This window comes from Mercenaria mercenaria, unplaced genomic scaffold, assembly GCF_021730395.1.
Source record: "Mercenaria mercenaria strain notata unplaced genomic scaffold, MADL_Memer_1 contig_681, whole genome shotgun sequence".
Taxonomy (NCBI): domain Eukaryota; kingdom Metazoa; phylum Mollusca; class Bivalvia; order Venerida; family Veneridae; genus Mercenaria; species Mercenaria mercenaria.
Window position 1 is genome coordinate 20,729 of NW_026463572.1, and position 23,177 is coordinate 43,905.

Below are 23,177 nucleotides of genomic sequence, written 5' to 3' on the forward strand. Positions count from 1 at the left end.
CAGCTGGGGCATGAAAAACTAAGTACTGATATATACCATGCTACTGCTAGAGTTAACTAGGGTTCGCTTTTGTTACGAATAATTCAACAGTTTGGACATTTTTAACTACAGTGTATGAACGGATATATGCAAACTCTAGCTGTTGTTATCAAACCACGACAAGAGTCGGTACATGGTTAATTATATTATTCATGTATACCATGTTTCGTCTGTTGCTTCTAGTGCATTATGTACAACTATTGTATCATGGTTTAATCTAGTACTGATATATACATGTACCATGCTCCAACTGTACTTAACCGAACCGCGACAACAAGTCGAACATGGTTATCTATAGTACCCATATATCATGTTATAGTTGTTGCTACTGAACCATAACTACAGTCTGAGCATGGATGAAAATTTTAGCACTAAAAAAATACCATGATCCAGATGTCGGAAACCAAAAGATAATAGGTAAGGGTAGATTTCTCAGAAGCACAGAGCATCAAAACACAACCCCAGAGCACGCATTTGCATAGTAGTTCCCACAACAAAAATAAGCTGTAATGGAAATATATTTCAGACGGGTTCAAACCAACTCAACTGTCATGGCATAGTTACCAAAAAAACTCAAAAATATTATGCACCACCTGAGGGATTGGGGGGCTATAAAAATTGATAATACCCTGTTTCAGCTTTTGTTATCGAATCATCAGTACTGTTTGGAAATGGGTACAAATTCTTTTGGTAATTACCATTCTCCAGCTGGGTTTACGGGACAACAGTCAGAAAAATGGATATATAAATATAGACCATGCTCCAGTCGAAAAAGCACAATTGGCACAGTATTAACTATAGTACATTGTACTGTTATGGCAAACTCTAGCTGTTGTAACCTAACCACGGCAAAAGTCAATGTATGGTTATCTAAGATACTCAGATATACCATGCTCCAGCTGTTATTAACGTGAATAACTATGTATACTAATGATACATACCATGCTACAGTTAGTGTTCAATAAGCTGGGCTTCTGATTTTGCTATCGAACGATAGCAACATTTGGGACATTGTTAACTACACTGCATGTACAATATATGCTGTTGTTTTCAAACCAGGACAAGAGTGGTGCATGGTTATTTATATTATCATGTAACCATGTTCCAGCTGTTGCTACTGGAGCATTACAACTGTTAGGTCATTGTTAACTATAGTACTCAAATATACCGCGCTCCCGCTGATGCTACCGAACCACGACACTGGCTAAAACATGGTTAACAGTTAGGGCATGGTTACCTTAGTAGTCATATAACCGTGCTCAAACTGTTGCTACCGACCATCACTATAGTTTGCTATAGAGCATTTACAACTGTTAGGGGCATGGTTAACTATAGTACTGATAATATAATGCTCCAGCTGTTGTCACCAAACAATGACAACAGTTAGGGTATGGTTATCTATAGTACTCATATATACAGTGCTCAATCTGTTGCTACCGAACCATTACTACAGTTTGGTTATGGTTAACTATAATACTGATAAATACTATGCTCTGCCTGTTGTTATCGAACATGATAACAGTTTGGGCATGGTTATCTATAGTACTTATAATTACCGTCCTCAAACTGTTGTTAAATGGGAAACCCTCAGTACGTTGGAGCAATGGATAACTATGTAATGGTATTTACCATGCTCCGCCCGAGGTAACGAAACACAACAATGGTTTGGGCATGGTGAACATAGTAATGATATATACCATGCCCCAGCTGTTGTTATCTAACCAGGACAACAGTCGGAGCATAGCTATCTAAAATACTCATATATACCATGTTCCAGCTACATGATGCTTTTGAAGTACAAAAATATGCGGAGCATGTTATCCATAGTACTCACAGATACCATGGGTCAGCCGTAGCTATCGAACCATGACAACAGTTAGGGCATGGTTATCTATAGTATTTATAATTACCGTCCTCAAGCTGTTGTTACTGAACCATCAGTACAGTTGGAGCATGGATAACTATAGTAATGGTATTTACCATGCTCCCCTGAGGTAACAGAAACACAACAATGGTTTTGGAGCATGGTGAACATAGTAATGATATATACCATGCCCCAGCTGTTGTTTTCTAACCAGGACAAAAAGTCGGAGCATAGCTATCTAAAATACTCATATATACCATGTTTCAGATACATGATGCTTTTTGAAGTACAAAAAAATGCGGAGCATGTTATCCATAGTACTCACAGATACCATGGGTCACCCGTAGTTATCGAACCATGACAACAGTTAGGGCATGGTTATCTATAATACTGATACAACAAGGAAGAATATCCAACAGGGAAAACCCTGTTCCAAATAACGCAGCCTCAAACCATACTTGTCTGCACTTAAGTTACTGTTTCTTTCTAGTTTTGATAACATCGTGAAAGTTTACATAAGTAAAACTACGCACTATTGCCGTAAAAACGACTTATTAAATACTTCATGACTTGTGCGGCTTCGGGTCTGAAATTAGTGTTGAACTCTAACAATAATTTCTTTCCCTTCTATAAAAAGTGTTCCCTTTTCGATCTTGTTTCCGAAAATGGGAAGAAGTAAAATATTCAAAGTCGTCAATGGCAATTTTTTGCTGCCTCAATAGGGCACAAATGAATCGTAATAAGATTCATTCTTTATGTGAATTCCTCATCTCATTCCATGATGTCAAATTTAAAACAGAAAAAAGGCTAGTTATCAAAAATAGACTTTTATTTGGGGTGGCTATATTTGATGGCTATTTTTACACGATATTTGCACATGCGCATAACAATACCATGCGCGGCCTGTTGTCGTTATCCCCAATTGCCACCCTGTATTACAGTGGCAAGCAATAAAGCTCCTTCCGTATGATTGCGACGGGGCGTTGCCGTGTACTGGACATGTTGCAACCTGTCAGGTGTGATGTTTGGAATACCATTAACAAGGCATTAATGTAACCAATTAATAACTAATAATTTACATACGTTTATAACACTTACTAAATTTGTCTGTCGTATCTAGTATTCTGTCAGAAAAAAAGTCAGCAATGTATTGTCATTTAGTTCGATCCAGATGTAAGTTTAATTTGTTACTGTCAAACCACAGCTTTCCCGGTATACTCCAAGGCAATTTTTCTTTTAACACTTGAGAGATATATCCACTTTTTAAAAATCCATACTTAGTCGTTTTTTAACATTTCTTAATTATACATGCATATAATCGTATAGTATAGGGTATGCCAATATTGATTTTTAAGGTAAACTACCACTATGTATTCACTGTGTATATTGAGCTGTGACTGCACTTTAAAATATTTCTATTTATACTGTAAATATCACACCGTATTACCGGCACCGGTGATGCCAGATCATTGCCTGGGTGACAGACACCAAATTTTGCGGACAATTAATAGGTAGGTAAAATATTTGGTTGTGATAATGTTCACGTTTTCTTACTTACGAACCTGGTGGTTATTGATTGCAGATGTTGTTAGGTAGTTTTGAACACGATGTTTCAATTTTTAACCTTTCTATGGCGAGTTTTAAATATCACCATTTTGATCCAGAACGTGAAAATGTTTGCTTTCGCCTCAAAATATCTATTGCAAATGAATAAGTGAACTCGGGTAATTTTGAGTTACACACAAACACATTCATCCCTCAGGAGCATGTACACCAAATATAAATTGTACACGTCTATTCTGGAAACGGTCATAGGCTACCAAACTAGTCCGAACAAAGAACAAAATGATTTCAGAAACATTTTATAGGCTGCCTTATATTACAGAAACGCTTAGAGAATGGCTAACAACTTCTCCACTTTTTACATTCTTTTATATAGAATTCAAGAGTCAAACTATCATTTGTTAAATTTTTTTGAGATGGAAAGTATATAACAGTAGTATAGTGCGAGGCGTTGAGGTGCCAAACTGCTGGCTGCCTGGAGCTGGAGCCATACCACGTGACTGCACAAGAACAATGGGGAGGGTATCCTATGACCGCGCAGGAACAATGGGGCGGTATAATATGACCGCGTACGAACAATAGGAGCCTCGGAGGCGAGGTTATCACGTTACGCGGAAAAACCCATGACGTCACGATCGCGCAACAAGATGGCCCGGGCGGGTCAATGCTCTAGAACAATGGGGAGGCGCACCCAAAAATTCCAAACTAACAATAGAGACTAGGTGAGTCAACGGAAATTACCATGACGTCATGTGCCGCACCCAAAATTCCGTTTTCTACCCGGTTTATCTATTTTAGACAATAGAGGGTATTATATAACGTTATTCCTTTTTATGTTAATATTTCATTGTTTTATCCGTCTAGAACGGCGATTTAGGGTCAAATTTGACATTCCGGGTTTTTGACATTTTTGGAAAGGTCGAGAGGTAAACATTACGAAAATCCATACTCAGACCGGAAATGACGTCATCAAAATTCAAAGTCGTAGTAGAGGCATATTGTTGATACCGTTGGAAAGGTCTCGTCGAGCACGTTCAGAAAATATATACTTTTACGGGTCTATCTAGTACGGTTCTTGAGATATTTGGATTTAAATCGAAATCATTCATGCGTTACAACCCGGGTTTTCTCTTTCGTTATTGTAGGGAACCTAGGCATGTAGGGTATCTAACGAAAGGTCTCGATGAGAACTATTCGATGACCACGTCTAATTGAGGATAAAATCACTCACGCGTAAAAACCACTTTGGACTCCGAGGGTGGGTTCGAACCTTGTCAAGGAGGATACCCCTATAAAGGTCTCGTCAAGACAATTCAGAAAATATATACTTTTACGGTTCTTTCTAGTACCGTTCTTGAGCTATTGGGATTTATAGCGAAATCATTCATGCGTTACCACCCTGGTCTCAATACAGTCATAGCTTTTAGATAACCGTGCATAAAAAGCCACGTTCTGTCCGTTCACAAGTTGGCCCATTTGTCCGTCTATTATTTCAACACTTTTTATCATTTCGCTCTGTACCTGGCGATATATGTTAATTTCACCCTCCAGTTTAGTCCTGCGGTCTCTCTCTTCGTTTAGTTGAATCTGCAGATCTGTTATATTTTTAATAACTGCTGACAGTTGATTTGAATCACCGACAGGAACTGACTCCGAGACTGGTACTTGCAAAGTGATCGTTGCAATATATAAGAACACACTCTGGACATTTACATTCATGATGTAACGAAATTTATATTCCAATAATGAATCTTAATGTAACTTATTTACAGACACTGTGATTGTGCTGATTGCCGTTTTATAGGTTTCTTTGTTAAGTCGTGTCCAATTGTATTTTAAGAGGGCTTGTTATTTCTCAGAAATGTTATTAAAACATCAGTCAAATAGATGTGTATGCGCTAAAGTTTACATCCGAGATCCTAGTTTCAAAATAATTGATGTACGTTATTATGTTTGTCGCACGTTTATCTAACGCATGAGTAACCCTTACTTAATTAAACTAGCAACAAAGACTATTATTTTCGGGCCGCCCCGGCGGGACGATATTGCGACAGGAATTTCATAGAAGTCCGAAAATCTCGATTGTGGGATAAAGGCTGAACACCACTAAATCCAGTTATTCTTTATTATATATAAAATCCACTTACTTTATGACGGGTTTTCGACATTTTCTTGCATATCAGATTTTCAGAGACTAGTATATACCCATAAAGAACTATATCGCTACTTAAGCAAAACAAAATGAAAAGCGGGTGTTAACTTTTATGTAAGAAAACTACAACAACAACCAAATACAATTTACACTGTCACATAAACTAATTAATATCACATTCATTCTTGGACAAATACCCCTTAAAATAGATATTGCCTTAAGGTATTAGGCCCATAATAGAGTACCTCAATTTTGAAGAGTATTCAATTCCTACCATGAACCTACTTTGACAGCAATTTTCAGGGGGCGTCGGTTCTTAGCCCCACTGGGATCAACTATTGTTTTCCTTATTTTCCTTTTTTCTAGTAAGTTTTTAATTCTTTCAAGACTTGTTATTGAATTATTGTACAAAAGTGGAAAAGAATTCGTTTGATAAGCGATTTCTTACTGTTCAAAATTAATTTACCTCTGAAACAGAAGGGGTAGAGTTAGACTTCTTTAAAAATACTGAGTTACATGCGGTAAAAGTTCTCTTTTTGCCCTCATTCTTTAGATTACATATTGTGGAAGAAATGTAGGTAGGTTTTACTTCCGCCCTGAGGTTATTTTTTAATGAAGTGAGCAAAATTCAAAACAGACACGCAGGATTTGACCTTAATTTTTCAATGTTGGTATTAGAATTCTGTCCCATTAATTAAATCCGTTTACTTGAGGCTCCCTAGAAAAAGTTTTATTTTAAGTTTTATAATTGTTTACCAATAGTTTAATGTTTCTTTCATAAAAAATAATGGTATAAACGTTTTGGATAAAGGCCACCACTTTGAAATTTGTCTCTACTTGAGCTTGAAGAAATACCATAAATTACACAAAATTTATAAAAAACGGCACGGTAAAAGTTTTTAAAAATGTGCAACAAAGTGCGAAGCACGCTCAACTGTAAGAATATTCAAAGCAAATGCCATTGTTATGCCCCCAAACGGAGGCATATTAGTTTTCAACTGTCCGTCCGTACGTTAGTTAGTTAGTTCGTCACACCGTTAACTTTTTGCATGAAGGCACTTTACTCGCGAACCACTGCACCCAGGACCTTCAAACTTCACACGCTGATAGTACTTATTGAGTACACCAACCCTACTGAATTTAGGGTTACCGGGTTAAAGGTCAAGGTCACAGGGGCCAACGTTAACTTTTGGCATGAAGGCACTTTACTCGCGAACCACTGCACCTAGGACCTTTAAACTTCACATGCTGTTAGTTCTTATTGAGTATACCATCCCTACTGAATTTGGGATCACCAGGTCAAAGGTCAAGGTCACAAGGACCAACGTTAACTTTTTGCATGAAGGCACTTTACTCGCGAACCACTGCACCCAGGACCTTCAAACTTCACATGCTGATAGTACTTTATGAGTACACCAACTCTACTGACTTTGGGGTCACCAGGTCAAAGGTCAAGGTCACAGGGGTCAACGTTAAATTTTTGCATGAAGGCACTTTACATGCGAACCACTTCACCCAGGACCTTCAAACTTCACATGCTGATAGTACTTATTGAGTACACCACCCCTACTGACTTTGGGGTCACCAGGTTAAAGGTCAAGGTGCTGCGGGGGCATTTGTCACCGTTAGTGACAGCTCTTGTTTAAACATTACTATTAGGGACCTAATACCTTAAAGTATCCATTTATACAATTTCCATTTAGGCAGTCAATTAGTGAATAATATGGAGGCCTCCGTGACCGAGTGGTTAAGGTCGCTGACTTCAAATCACTTGTCCCTCACCGATGTGGGTTAGAGCCTCACTCGGGGCGTTGAATTATTCAAGTGAGAAAGCCATCCAACTGACTTACGGAAGGTCGGTGCCTGCTCTTGATGAAATAATCATCGGCACGGAGGAGCACCTGGGGTCTTCCTCCACCATCAAAGCTGGAAACACGCCATATGACCTATAATAGTGTCGGTGCGACGTTAAACCCAACAAAAAAAAGTGACATAATATAAACATGCATAATTATATTATATTGGCATAGTTATAATTCAGTTGATATAAACAAAGAGATTCTTTAAGCAGTTAACTTTAAGATATACTTTTTATACTTATTTTTAAAAGACGTTAGAGAACATGTGGAGCGAATTTCGTTTAGTATTGAATTCCACATTTGGAACATTTGCACCAATGTAACAAAAGTTTATTTTTACCATAATCATGATAATTTGTACGATGTTTAGGTATACCTATGTCATGTTCTTTTAGTTCTGAAACGCGGTAGAGTAAAAGAAAACACGATGCTATTAAGAAAGGGCATGAGGAAAGGGAGAAAGATAAGCACTATATACATTTGGACTACTTGTTGACCAGCGGAGGCTTACATTTGATTTGGTAGTGGTCAGCCTTAAAGGTTCCCGCCAAGGAATAAATTCTTTGAATCGGACCATGGCTGTGCTTAATTGTAATATGAAGACACTCTCTCAAGAATAAATTCTCTGCGTCGGACGCTTTGTCTAACCCGCCATGGAAGACCAGGCAAATCAGTTTTGCATTCTTTTAGGAGATTTAGGTTAAATGTCTTAATTGTTGCCTCGGTATTGTTTTCGTTTATGTTGAAAATATGTGCCCTGACAACCTTGATTTTCTTCGATTCTTCAATATGAATTATACGAAGGATAAATTATAGAAAAACAAGTCACTCTATTTTTAATTCGACAAAAAATAACATTTTTTTGAAACGTTTTTAAAACGCTTCCTTTTATGAATAATTAATTATTGATATAACTGATGTAAACTTAAAAAATCAATATCTCAGATTTCAAGAGCTTCGAGGCAACTGATCTTTGACTTCAATGGAGCTGATGCAAACGAAACGTTTCAGTACAGTGTTCCGTTAAGGCCATTGCGTCTTCTACAATAATGGCTGAGCGCTAAGCTTGAGATAACGAAGGCGAAGCGTGTGATAATTAAGCCAAAGAACTTCGCCATCTTGATCTTGCGCTAGGCTATCATGTGAAGGCGATACGCAGAGCGCGTGATCACGACGGTCAGGCACGAAATCGCGAAATTTTTGTACTTTTGCGCTTCACCATTGTGATCTCGCGCTCCGTCACCGTGATCTCGCGCTTCATATATCGCAAGTGCAATATATGTATAAAGTGCGAAATCGCAATTGAGAAGTGCGAGCTCACGGTGGTGAAGCTCGAGATCACGATGGCGAAACTTCACGCTTTGCCGTCGTTATCACGTTCTTCGCGCACGGTCATTATCAGGGAGGAAGCCATGGCCCTAACGAACAACTGTATTTAAGTCTTTTACACGTAATACTGTCAGTGACTGCTTAAGTACTTTTAATTTTAGCAAGCTTAAATCATTTTTATAAAGAAACATTATATCAAATATTTTCCTCTTTTCGGAAGCTTCATCATATATCTTTTAAGGCAGGTATCCTAGAGCTTGCCATCTGCAACAAAGACAACTGCAGGGACCATGTACTGCGCTATAGTGATTGTATTACCCGTCGGTTCTCGGGCTTACTAAGAGCAAAACTACAAAGAAATATAGAGGGTATACGGCTGGAGCAAAGTAAATTATCAAGGTCTCTCCAGTTGTTGACGTTATAGTTACTATTGTTTGACTGTGTGCAAAATATTTGATTAAAAAGGTCTTCTTTTTTTTTTTTTGATAATCCGACAATCAATTCCACAACGCTGCACTAAATCTGAGTAAATGTTTATTAACAGTTATGGCGTGATGAGTTACACATTAAATGTTGAAATTAAACACTAGCAAATGGTGATTGCAAAGACAAAAATTAATATTAATCTTTAGCACAGAGTACAAATAAAACAATTATAAACGTGAAATATGCAGCAGAACACAATTAAAGTAAATCAAAGTAAATAAACAGGCACATATGAAAACATATAAAGCACGTTTCAGTTCTCCTTAACAAATTTACAGACTGCAAAACAATTTCATTTATCATTATTGAATAAATATTATAAATTTCTATTACATTTTCCTCAACTTAATTAGAAAAAATCCAAAGAATTCTTGTACATTCTTCTTCGCTACTCTTTAAGCCATTAAAACAAATAACTTTCGCTGTTATGAATTTTGGTGAAGAATTAAGGGAGAGTTTCTAAAAAAGCTTATAGCTTCCTACTCAATCCTCTATGTTTATTTACTGTAACAATTGTAATTATATCAATAAAATACTGTTTTAACCAATTCTGGTGAAATGCAAATAACAATCGCTGTAGTATAACATTCAAATGATATGGCTGTAGTATAGATGAATTCCGGTAAAATACAAATGACTGTCGCTAAAGTACAAATGACTATCGATAAACTACAAATGAATACCGCTTATATAATAGTGCATATGAATTTTTAATAAAATACAACTGAATATAGAAGAACAATAGACATACGTCGTGAGAAATATGAGAGACTTCAACTTCAACTTCAACTTCGACTACAGACTGTGAGTATGTATTCACCTTCATGTAGAAAATCCCTTTCATATAGTGCAATGTATAATGATTATCTTATGAATATTGTCCCAGACAAAATTGAACTGTTCCTTAAGTACTAGTCTTGTTGATATTTTAGATTCATGTTTTCAGTACTTCTTGAAATGGAACGACAAAATGTATAAACACTGAAATAAAGAATAAAATCCTACGATTACTCGTTCATGCAAAAAAACATAGTTCAAGATCTGTAATGTCACATCTATAAAGGTCTCAAAATGTTATCAAAACGCACTGTGTTTGTTTTAACATCCAGTATTTTCTGATGGACAGTTAATCAACCTGCAGTAAGAAACCAGAGAACGTGCTAAACCTATGATGTATTGTGAATGGCGTTTTCCCCCACGGCCCGTGTTTCACCATCTTCACAAGATCTCCGACTTTTAATTGAAGCACCACCATATTGCTACCCGGTGAATATAACGAGTTATCGCCAGAATATAGCAGCATCTTGACTTCTCCGTTTACTTGAAGTGCTGTTTCAACTACCGACTTTGGGGGCGTTAAAATCGTCGAATGGAATATATATGTGCCCGCAACTGGTGTTGTAAATATTCCACTTTTGGCATCGAAAGCTCCTCCAATATTTGTTGTGCAATCTCCGAATAAAATCGTTGCATCAGCTTTTATATCATTTATTGTCGGACTGACACTTGCTTGAAATGCAACGTTTCTACAACTTCTTCGACATTTGCGCCCCCTTTTTTCTTCATCTAACTCGATTTGATAGTGTATGTCTGTTTTCGTTGCCGGAAGGATGACATCTCTAAAAGATGTTGAAGTTGTAGATGTTTATACTGTCAGGCAAAGGACAGCTAAAGCAAAATTTAATCTCAAATCCATGTTAATCGCTCCAAATATTTCCATACAATGACATGGAAATAGTTGCTTCACCGAATTTATTAGTTACCTTGCCGGTATCTGCTATATTATTTACAAGGGAAAGTCACAAAGTTCGTTAATATGCTCTCATTCCCTGACATTTATGTTAGATGGAACTAAGTCACAGGACTTCTGATTGTTGAAAATATATAGGGATTTTCGTGATGTTTATCATGCATATGTACAGTGATTTTCCGTTTGTGTAATGTGTGATTGATGCATTTTGAGAGAAAAATATGCGTCAGTTGAGCACTTCCAAGAGAAAAAGTCACTGCCGGATTGTGGGTAGTTTAGTTTAATGTTTTTTCATGTTTTTGAAAGGTCTTAAATGCAAGGAAAGACAGATAACATAAAACATTACAATGATGAAAAATGGAATTTGAGTAAGTTCTCTTCGACTTAAAATAGGGTTTAAAAAGCAGACAGAACTAGAAGAAAACAGTTGTGAAGAGTTTTAATATTCTTTCAAGATGAGTGTGATCATCTGTAACTAACCGGAAGTCATGGAGTAATGTCATATATCCGGTTAATATACAATAAAGCATGAAATCGTCATATGGCTTTATGCTGGTGGTGGCATCAGATGCGCTAGGTATGTGTGATCCAGTGTCATATTTACTTGTTTTATGTTTATTTCGTAATGAACGCTTAGTACATAAAGAAATAGAAGCACTGAAAACTTTTGTATAGTCCCCTACAATAGCACCCTTGCAAATGAAATTCTTTGCTCCATGTCAACTTAACCCTTTAGCTTTTATTACCGTGAGAATCTGGGTTTGGTTGCTGCAAACAGGATGTTGATGAATGCTAATATTCCTGTCATATGTGTGTTGAATGATGCACTGTTTGAAATTAATTATGCTGAGGTTACTGCTACTGTACCGATGCAATAAACTGTCTGCAGCTGTCTCTGATATGAAAAGATAAAATCAGATTAAATGCACATCTCAAACATGGTACGTGAGAAGAATTATATAAACCGTTTATTACAGCTATGCCCGGTAGTCAAAATATCTCACAATATGTTTCTGATGCCAATGTTGGTAAGGTTTTATATCTGCTTGCACATAATTTATATTAAAAATGTACTGATTATCTAGATTTGCAGACATTTGATGAATTGGATGTATATGGCATTGGTTAACACCCTTAGCGGTTAGAGATCAATGGTTTTGATCTTTTTTTCTCATGTTAGAAACGTCAGTTAATTCTCTTGTGGTCGTTGGTGTTTCACTTTTGTTATTGGCAGCAAAGGTACCGTTCACAAAAATATAGTTAGGCAAAAGTAGTAACTGTTGCTTAATACTTCTTATAACCTGAACAGTATGGGCTGTATACAGAATAAAACATGTTTCGGACGTCTCTATCTGATCTGGGCATTTTGTACTAAAGGAACGTTAAAATGTTCCTCCCCATACTTCGGACATTTTGTACTTCGGCATTGTAAAAATGTTTCTCCACCTATTAAATACAGACACTTTGCCCTTGGTAAAGTTCAAATGTTCCTCCTCCCAGTCCAGAGATTTTGTAAGTTCAAAAGGTTGAAATAAGTACATAAGATTCATTCTGAAGAAAATCCTACAGGTCTCAACTTGAATTAGGGTTCCTTCCCACTGAGCTATGCATACTCAACTAGCCAAGCCCAGCTTAAATGTAGTACTGATACTCTAAGGTAGTGTATAGATATAAAAGCGGAATACTACTAATAAAAGACGTAATAACAATTCAGTATCACTTTCATTCTTTGCTGCAATGCTCCCTCTTAATTCTTATAATCTATGAAATAATTTATCTATTTATTTTGGTTTTACGGCGCACCAAAACAGTATAGGTTATATGGCGACAAACAGGACTACACATTTTGGTTTCACCTATGAAATAAAACTGACAATATATTTCTGTATCAATCTTTACATTTTCTTCGATTTGAAACTTTTTCTTTGAATACAAATATGTTTTTGAACATCTTATAAAGCATTCTTCCAATATTTAAGAATTGAAATAGACTTAAAACTTTTCCCATTTGGTCGATGTTGACCAGTTGAAATGACATTGGTATCAACTATAACCTTATATATAGGAGGTTTGCATCATAATGGAATAGCTGTTGCAAACAATATAGTTTACACTTATTGAATGACTTTCCGGTCAAAAGTCAAAACTATTACCCTACGTCCGATATCAGAAAAAAAACTTTTCAATTTATTTCTTCAAGTCCAGCAAAAAGTTAATGTTGAACTATAGACCAAAGAGGATGCGGATGCGTTTGTTTTTCGAAATGGTTGCATGAATAAATACTGTGCAAAAGAAGAGACAACATTTTAAGAGCAAGGCAACAATTAAACGTTGTTAAAGACCTGCGATATTAACTCAAATGCGATAATTTAAATACGGCCTAAGATTTCGTGTCAAAATGTAAAAAAAAATATGGCATTTAATATTTCTCTAGGGCTCCTAATATGAAATATTACCCCTTTATATTCACTTTATTTTAAATACTGTTGAAACATCTGTCTTCTCATTAAGAGTATGGTTTCAATCAATTAATTCACGCAATGCTTTACATTTTATCCTCCGCGAAATCTTTTTAAAATAGATATTTCGTATAAGTTTCAACTTTGCATAAGTAGATTTATGTTCTTTTATGAAATAAATATTATTTAAAGGCTCATAATGCGTTGGTATAAAATTTGGCTGCCGCATTTCCATCATGAACTTCATTCATTTCTTGTTAAATCGTATTTCCGAAAAATCGAGGGTTCATCGCAATAAGGGCGTATCTACATATAATAATTATATGTAGATACGCCCTTATTGCGTTGAAACCTCGAAATGCTGTCTTTAACACTTGTCGAAGGTTTGAATATTGCTGAAAATACGAGAATGTTTTATTGATTCTATTGTTTTTATTACCTCCCTTCATGGCTCTAACTATAACAATTCATGTGCAATATTAAAAGTAGTGCTTTTGTAACCACGGAATTACGCATAACATCTATTTGTAAAGCTGTTCGAAACATGGGCCTTTAATTATTGGAGCGCGTTTCCGCCGCGTCGCTTCAAGTCACATGACCATTACAGGTAAATAATTATTAATAAAATTAATATAAGCTGTCATGTGAAAATGGTATACAGTCCTTAAAATAAACACACGTGTTTGTAAACATGGACAGATCCAAACGGAAGGGGAAGAAGCATTTTATAGAAATATTCCGATCGCAAAATACAATAAATATCCGTAGCCCTGACCAACCTATAAACCGGGAAAGTCTATTTTATAAGTACATCAACACGGTTGTCCCATTTAAACGAGCTGTAGGTATTAATGGATCGCGATAATTTCATTTTAACGGTACTCGGTAAAATCCAAAAACAGGTAAAGCAGGTGTGTTATCCGATAAGTGGTGTTAATTTGTATAATGTAGTATTCTTAACTCTAAATACGATCCTTTATTCCAAAACAGATTTATAGTCTAGTGGATAGTGTGCCGGACATCTATTCTTTTTATGTTTGTATGGTGTAGGTTCGAGCCATTCTTTTTTTAAAAATGTGTTTTACTTATTCTATTTTGCAGGTTTTTGTTTATATCGTCTTTTGTATTTTTTCTTTCATTCTTTTTATTTATGTATTTGTTTATGTATTGCAATGTTTATAGATTCAATGTCTATTCTAATAAGAGATCCTCTGAAAAATGTCAATAAGTAATCAGTATAAGTGCAAGAGAAAATCATGATATAAATAGTTTTACATGAATTCCTTCTCCAGGTAAAAACATGCTGGAAAAATAAAAAAAGTAGCTCGTCCTGTATTCGAACTGGCACCGTAAGCTTACAAATCATACATGTTAACCACTAGACCACGCCGCAACTTGCATTGGTTTTGCGGTATAAGATATTTGTCATATAATGTGTCCACCTGATTCCCTATTCCATTGTTATGGGTTAATCCGGTATTAGTAAATAAAGGCCACAGTTATCGCGTTTTGTTAATACTAATAAGCTTCGATAATGTGGCAGTTGAGTCCAATAAGTCCAGGGGTGTTCAATGATAATCCGTCATAGATCCATTGTAAAGCAATTATTGGATTTACCTGTATCGGAAAATTAGATAGTAAGTCCTCGTTGGCCGAGCGGTATTGGTATCCGTCTTATACTTTTTCGTCGGGAGTTCGATTCCCGGATTCGTAAAAAAAAGTATTTTAACTACGTTATTTTTTTCAATACGATTCAACGAAAACAACAAAACTTTGCTAATCTAGGTCTAGTATTAACTTGTTCACTAACTTATATATGTCATTGTTACCACGTAGCCATGTTTAAATAAGCAATCATCTTTAATATGATCTAATGTTTTTTAGGTTTTCGTAAATAAATTAGAAATCAGAGAAAAACAAACTTACACAAAGTATATAAATTAAATGATAAAAAAAGAAATGACGGATGCAAGGTTCGAACCATCAATACTATCACTACAAAATGATTACATATCTATCCACTCAACATACTGCGCCATCAGGCCAACTATTGACATTATTTTGAATTATTTTTAATATCTTTTGTTTTAAAAGTATTGCTAAGTATTGATTGTTTATTTACATGTTGCTAAAAATAAAGACACCATTATAATGTGCGGTACTTATACATTACAGGTATCACGCAGTATTATTGCGTTTCAAAATGTAAACAAAAGCCTTGGCCATGAGGTCGGCCATTTACCACGTCTTATATAAACAGTGTTGTTTTTCGGCAATACGATTATTTATGGTCAGTTTCATTTGTCCATAGTACATACTTTTTTTTTAATTTGTGAATCACTTTACTAAAAACATTTAACACTCGGGTATGTTTATACAGACATGTAAATCCCCATTTTCCGAAGTCTGTCGATTAGCTCAGTCAATTGCTTGGATGGATTATATTATATTTTATAACATACATTTTTTGTAGTTTGCTATAACCCTTCCCACCAGTCGATTCCGTGCTTAGTACATGTTTTTGTTATATGCATGTAAAACATATTAACATTTTTTTGTTTGTTTTGTGTGTTGTTTACGTAGGACATTTTTAACTTACAAAGGATTTTGTTTGATCTTAGAGTTAAGTTTCATTTCGTATTAACTTAACATAGTATGAATATTTTCCTTGTTATAACATCACTGGGAGCATCTCTTTGGCTTAGAATTTCTAGTATATAGTCTTGCTAGGTCTAGCTTATTCATCGCCTATTATCAATATTTTCTGTATGTCATGGCGCGCTTCTATGTTGTTTCTATTCATTTTAGCTAGAGCATGCCTTTCATGTCTTTCAATCAGATCTATAATGTATTAAATTTGACATTCACAATATGTCACGATAATTTCAAATTTAAGTCACGGCCTTATCCCAACATGATCTGGTTTGTTGTAATTGCTAAAAGTACAAACAAAATTTGTTGTGATGTCATTTTGTTTCATGGGTATATAGATTTGTGGTATCGACAAAACAACATACGTTGTGACATGAATTCATGGAACTTAAAAGATCACGATATCCTGTTATATGCATAATTCGAATTCTGAATATGTGCCAGTATAATTTAAAAATGTCATATATAGCGTCATTAGTCCGTTAACAAAGTATCCCTGTAGGTCGCACTGGCAGTGGTTCGTCTGCTGCTTCCTGTATTACCCGTAGCTCCCTGATGAATTTATTGTGTTTTGCAACAGCTATGGTGTGATAGTCAAGTTTTACATAATCTTAATTTCATACTTCGTAAACATGATGTTTGATGACATATTATACATATTTGCAGATCCGTATGATATACAATTTGAACGATTTATCAAACAAATACTGGACCAGGTACACGTTTAATATTAATGTTTGTCTGAGCACTACATTATATTCGAATGAATCAAGTTTTGGCGGACAACTAGACTGGCTCCCGTCCCTATGTTTGTTCTGTCCTATTTCTCATATATGAATTTTGTTCATTAACAGTGGAAGTAACTCCAGCAGGTTGTTTCTGTATTTACATTTTTATTTCCCCTGACTCCAGACTTGTATGGTTTAGCCATAAGATAGGGCTTGTCACATTCACATTTCTTCCAAGTCAAACTATATAATTTATTATGTGATTCTATTTCCCGCAAGCCATGGGCCCGTTTCCAGGAGGTTGCTCCATCACAAACAGAGAAACAGAGTCAATAACAATCCAATATCTGTCAACAGCTGCAAGACTGTTGAGAGAATCGCTTGCAGCCGGTACATCGAACTCGTATAACTTAGGATTCCAGAGATTTGTCTCGTTCAGGTTTAAATATTGTTTTGGAACAAGGTGGTCATTCACTGTCGACCATAGTTTTCAGTGCCTATCTATGTTATCATTAGAAGGATTGTCATATGCAACAGCCAAATTATATGTGACTGCACTTGGTTTTCATTGAAAAATCCTTGGCCGCCCTGTTGTCACCAAACACTTTTTAGTTAGCAAGGTACTTGAGGGTTTCAAACGGAGTGTTAACAGTTCTCGAGACGCACGACTACCTAATACGACATCTATACTATCAAAACTTATTTCAGAATTACCAGCCTTTTGCACAAATGTACGAAAGCACTTTGTTCGCAGTTGCGTTAACTTGGGCCTATTTATTTTGGTTTATTCAGGATCGGCGAACATACAGTCACGAAATTCTGTTATTTACATTGTTTAATAGATATAAACAATATTACTCTAGATGAGGCAAATAATAAGTTTCGTATAACAGTTAGATATTCCAAGACCGATCAAGTAAGACGGTGTGCAATTTTACAGTTGCCTTGTAAGAAACATTCATTTGTATTTAAACATTCGGCCTAAGTTAGTCGGTTAGCTCCTTATTTATTTTGATGGCAAGCCAGTAACAACAAGTCTGTTAAACAGCTTTTGTAGCTTACGGTCTTAGCTATGCAAATTTCAAGTCGCACTCATTTCGCATAGGCACCGCCACGACTGCGTTGGGACGAGGAGGCTATGATAGAGGCCGAGAGGGAGAAATCTTCAGCCTACAAAAATTCCGTCCGAGGTCCGATAAGAATTCTACCTAAATCTATTAAGTATTATGCTGAATACAAAAAAAAAATAGTAGAAAGCATATGGTAGTTCCAACTGCTATTTATCTATAAATATTTTACATTAGAAACATTTGTATACATATAATTTAACTGCATATTTTTATAAGCAATTTATGCTATTTCAGGGTTATAATAGTTAGTTACTTTTTTGCAGGTATTAAATTACTTGACAGGTCAAATAGTTATATGAGCAGTTGGTTCATTCATAGTTCACTATTGCATTTCACGTACTGACATCGGTATAAACTTTGAATGTGAAAGATGGTTTTCCTTTGTCTCCTTTAGGTAATGACTTGTTTCTAAAAAAAACCTGCGTCATCATAGAAATCAATACCATTTAAGCACGACTCAATTTTTATCTGCTAGGGGTTCGCCAAAGCCAATATGTTATTGGCAATGGCCGCCATCTGAAGCCATTGGGCATGCACTTAGTCTTCAGTAAGCGGCCAGTGGCGGTCGGCAAATAGTTTTAACATAGACAAGTCATTTAAGCATACCGAACGGGAATGTCCAAGGTTTTCTCATCGGTACTGTTAAGTTTCATTCTTTTTTGCCGCTATTTGATTAGTTTTACTGCGAATTATTGCTTCCTCATAGATCACAACCTAAAAACATTACACGTGATATGATCATATTTGGGAGACAACTTTGATTCATTATCAGCTGTTGATTTTGTGTAAAAAGCGAAACGAATTATTTCGAAAGAACACCAAAACGAAAATTAGTGAAGAATGCCTTACAAAAATGTGAAAAACATGTTTATGAATACCACAAACTTGCTTTCTCCGCTCGGTATGTAAACCCCAATGTACATTTTTATAAAGTTAATACTTTTTGTTAAAAGTATTGATAACAAGCGTACTTTAAAATCTGTCACTACCTTCAATAAATCAAGATAACAGGAGATATAGTTTACTTCCTTGTCGACGTGAACAAGGTAAGAAACATTTTTCATTGTGTTAGATACACAAGGTTATATCGTTGAGTAAAAGTATTTTACTACTTTAGATTCATAAAAAAACCTGTTTTATTTATTTTCATTATAATTTATCACTGCATAAGCTATAGTGGGTGACTTATTTTGTACTTTCGTTTTCAGTTCTTAACTCAAAGCCTACAAGATTGAAATATATTATCAAAGACATGGAAAATATTAAGTTAATTGGATGGTGAATTGCTTATCAAAAAGTGTTATAAATGAAGTCTAAATGTAAGTCTTTAAATCACTACAATTGCCGTAACTTCACTCAGGTCAATAAACCTTTTTATTTGAAAATTTTCATAGCTGTTTGTTGAAGCATATATTATATACTTGCGAGGTTTCAAGGAAGTACATGTCAGATTTACAAATTTAGGGCAAACAATAATTTTTAAGTTTCAGACTTAAAACGGAAATGAATAGAATGTGTCTCCAATGATCAAGTGTATATTTATTTAAAAATGTATCATGTTAAAAATATTAAACCTTGTGTTTTCAGGTAGAATACTGACGAACAAGGCAAAAAATTCAATAACTTTTTTATAAAAAATGTTTAAAAATACTTATATGCTTTTGTTGCCCCTACTTTTTTGTTGTTTGGAAGCAAAAATGTACTTCTTTATAGGCCTGTTAGCCCACTGCATATTGACACAATACACTTTCAAATGTGCTGACAGCGAGAAAAGGGATAAAAATTTAACTTCTAGTTGATAATAACCGAACTCAGTTTACACGAGGAATTGATAAAACCTAACTTTCTCGAAATCGTCTAAGGATATTCACCTAACTGACTAATATTCTATAGAAATGAATGAGTCCACATGTACATAAAATATGGCTATAAATCTAAATTACATAAAGGCATTATCCCTTCCGCTATTAAATAAAGTGACAAGGAATTTCTAGTAAAATAGGGTTATTCTAACAGTAGCTCGATCTGGAATGCTGTATCGAGTAGATTTTGCCAGATTGGATCTCACAAGGCGCGCACACACCGAGTCTGATCCGACCTTGCAAAATCACGAGAGCTGAATACGAAATCCCAGATCTAGCTACTGTTATAATGACCCTTTTATTATATACCTTCCACCTTTTTTTGTTATCGAATGAAATCTTCAATCTTTGTCTATATTAAAAATAGAACTGAGTGAAGTTTTTATGTGCGCTATTTATAGAACCGTGTCAAGTCATGCATATTAAATGAAAGTAGTCCGCAACATACAATACAAAAGGTACAATCCGGTATTTTTTTCTGCCTGTTCATATTTATTTGTGAAATACAAGACGTTTTTAGTATGGACTAAGAGCTGAGTTTTCCTTTTGTTAGGTATTTATCCATTTTCAGTTTGTATTTATCCAGCACTGTTTCCTATATCAGTCAGGAATTATTCGCAAATCCAAACCCACCTCATAATCAATACAGTTTTTAAGCTATAAAAAATGAATCAGTGTCATCAGTACACGCGTACTAAGACGGACAAAAAATTCCAAATTAGTAAAATCAGTGATATTTAAACGTTTAGGGGAAGCAAGAAGACATAAAAATAACTTAAATTTTTTAAATAAACTCATTGAAAGAAAGATTAAATTTTCTAGTTTACTTCAATAACTTGATAAATGTTGTGAGTATAAATATGAGAATATATCATTTAAAAAGACCATGTAAAGCTTAAAATCTGTCATTTCCTACAGAAATCAGTAGGACTTGGGATCAAAATGAGTTACTTATTTCAAACGCTTAGGGAAGCAAGAAGATCATGTTTTATTTTATTAACAATTATATTGAAAGAAAATGTAAATATTGCAGATTACTTCAATAACTTAATAAATATTGTCAGATAATGCTTTTGATGTCATTTGATGTGTTAAAGTTTTTTCCCTTCTATATTTCAATAGGCGTAAATTGACCGATAACGGCTAATCGATACACTCGATAAGCTGTTTTCAGGGGAGACAATTTTGCCAATAAGCCAGCAAATTGGCTTAGATTTCTGGGTATGGATACTGTTACACATTGTCATAGAGATGTTTATTGAACTAATACAGTTGATAAGTAAGGTATTACCGCAATTTCAGGTGCTTTTAAACGGTCGGAAACTTAAAAATGTTCATTTTGAAGACATTTTTCGAGTACATTTGAATGAATTCCAGCAGCATAAAGTGATTTGTTGGACAAAATATTTAGTAAACAAACCAGGTTACCAATACAGGATATTATGGCTATTAAAAGTTTCACGTTAACATTGCACACAAACATAAAAACATGAAGAAAGGCAAGACATTTAACTACATTCATGTCTTTTCGTCAGCCATGTTGGCACTGAGTCAGGGTTGCTGAACAGAGTCAAGATTATCCAGGTACATAGTGTGATATTGGTAATTTCATAATTGACAGACTTAATCCCACGGGAATTATAAACATATGACATATCGGGAATATTTTAAGGCATAATTCGATCACCTTAAGTGTAACTATACAAACAAGGGTACCGTAGGCGTTTCTTGGGAATGGAGATAGGTACAACATGATATTTTGCAACAAATTAAATTAAAAATGATATATCCTTGAAATTCTACTACATTTCAGACATACCTGAATAGTAAACGTCTAAAGCTAAAATAAACATATTGAAATGCTATGCTTTGGAAGAAAGAAAAGGAAACAATCTGGACTACTAAATAACGAGGCAACTGCTGTAACTGATTATCCAGATACAACTAATGCAGTTGATAGGAATAAAGGACGACCTGCTTCAGCCTCACAAGTATGCCCAGTAGTGCAAGAAAACGACCAAAGCAATCGGCAACATAACCCTCATGAACAGTAAATATTTCATTATTTTGTATGTTTTTTTAGAATTTTAAAGAAAAGACAATGATTAATCTTTATTAACTGTTTTTATGTTGCATTGCCTTACTTTTTACTTTTTTCAAGAAATGAGTTGCAGCATGAAGGCTTCAATTTATCTTAGTCTCTATTGTTAGATTAATTTATACCATGCTGTACTTGTGTTACAAACATGCTCTCATAATTTTAATGTAAGCGCTTATTATTTCATCAAAAGTGACATTTAGCAGTATAGTTTAGATATTGCATAAAATAGATCACTGTGTGTGCGCGTGCGGATTTAACGTCTTTTTCAACAATTTTTCAGCTCTCTACTTGTAGTCAGCACAATCCCCAACTTCATAGTGCTGCCTCAATGGAATATCACTGTAATAATAATGATAAGAATATAATAATATAATGATTCATATGATATCGATGTTTATATTGTACGATTGTTACGCTGCAGGAAAACAAAATCGTTACATGCACATCTAAATAACTTTGCCGAATTATAAGTTTTTATTCTTTGGTATGAGAGGAAAGACAACAGCGTTATATTGTTTTCGTTATGATTTTGATATCTTGCATTGAAATTGTGTCGTTTAAAACATTAAGTGTTAAAAAATATAAAAAGTACTGTGAAATCATTTAAATTCGCTGGCATGAAATTTCGCGCAAACGTGAAAAAGTGACTGTTTCGCGTGGGCTTAAATTCGCGCATTTTCAATTTTAGAAATGAAAAAATGAAACTAAAAAATAATAATAGCGCGGTCTTAAATTTTGCATTGGTCCTAGCGCGAAATACGCGAAAATTCGTCCTAGTTTATACCTACTAGTATTGATTATAACAATATTATGTCTACGATATCATACCAGATACTGCCATATTCATTCTATTTTTCCGTTGCAAGATGTAAAAACAGGCAGAAAGCAAGTGATGACATGGTTGATGAGTTAAGTGCTAAAATAAAACGTCTCAAAAAAGAAAGAAAAGGAAAGAAGAAATGGCAAAAATGAAAGATGAGCATCTCAGAACTATGGAAGAGCAAAAAATAGAGTAAATATCAATAAAGTTTCTGTTCTTGATAGTTTCAATCATTAAACAGAATCAATTTCAATGAACGACAATTTCCCCCAAGAACTCAGCACTGTGTAAACAATCCTAAATAATAACCGGACTAAACAATCATCAAATACAAAGTGCTTCGCTAAATCCATAACTTTTCTGCATTATTGAAAAGTATTTAC

The 23,177-nt window shown here is 35.0% G+C and overlaps 1 protein-coding gene and 1 long non-coding RNA gene across 3 annotated transcripts; one reads left to right on the top strand and one right to left on the bottom strand.

The window, feature by feature from the left end:
- Positions 1-10,099: 10,099 nt before the first annotated feature.
- LOC128554718 (heavy metal-binding protein HIP-like) lies at positions 10,100-10,937 on the bottom strand (the record flags this gene model as incomplete). Its single annotated transcript, XM_053536030.1, has 1 exon — positions 10,100-10,937. A coding segment is annotated over one exon (519 nt), but the record flags the coding sequence as incomplete, so codon positions are not given.
- A 7,984-nt stretch (positions 10,938-18,921) lies between these two features.
- On the top strand, positions 18,922-22,980 carry LOC128554716 (uncharacterized). Of its 2 annotated transcripts, none has more exons than XR_008369676.1 (3): positions 18,922-19,057; positions 21,687-21,923; positions 22,841-22,980. It is a non-coding gene; the product is annotated as an uncharacterized LOC128554716 (long non-coding RNA). The 2 variants fall into 2 exon arrangements; XR_008369675.1 differs by lacking the exon at positions 18,922-19,057 and adding an exon at positions 19,134-19,330.
- The last annotated feature ends 197 nt before the right edge of the window (positions 22,981-23,177 follow it).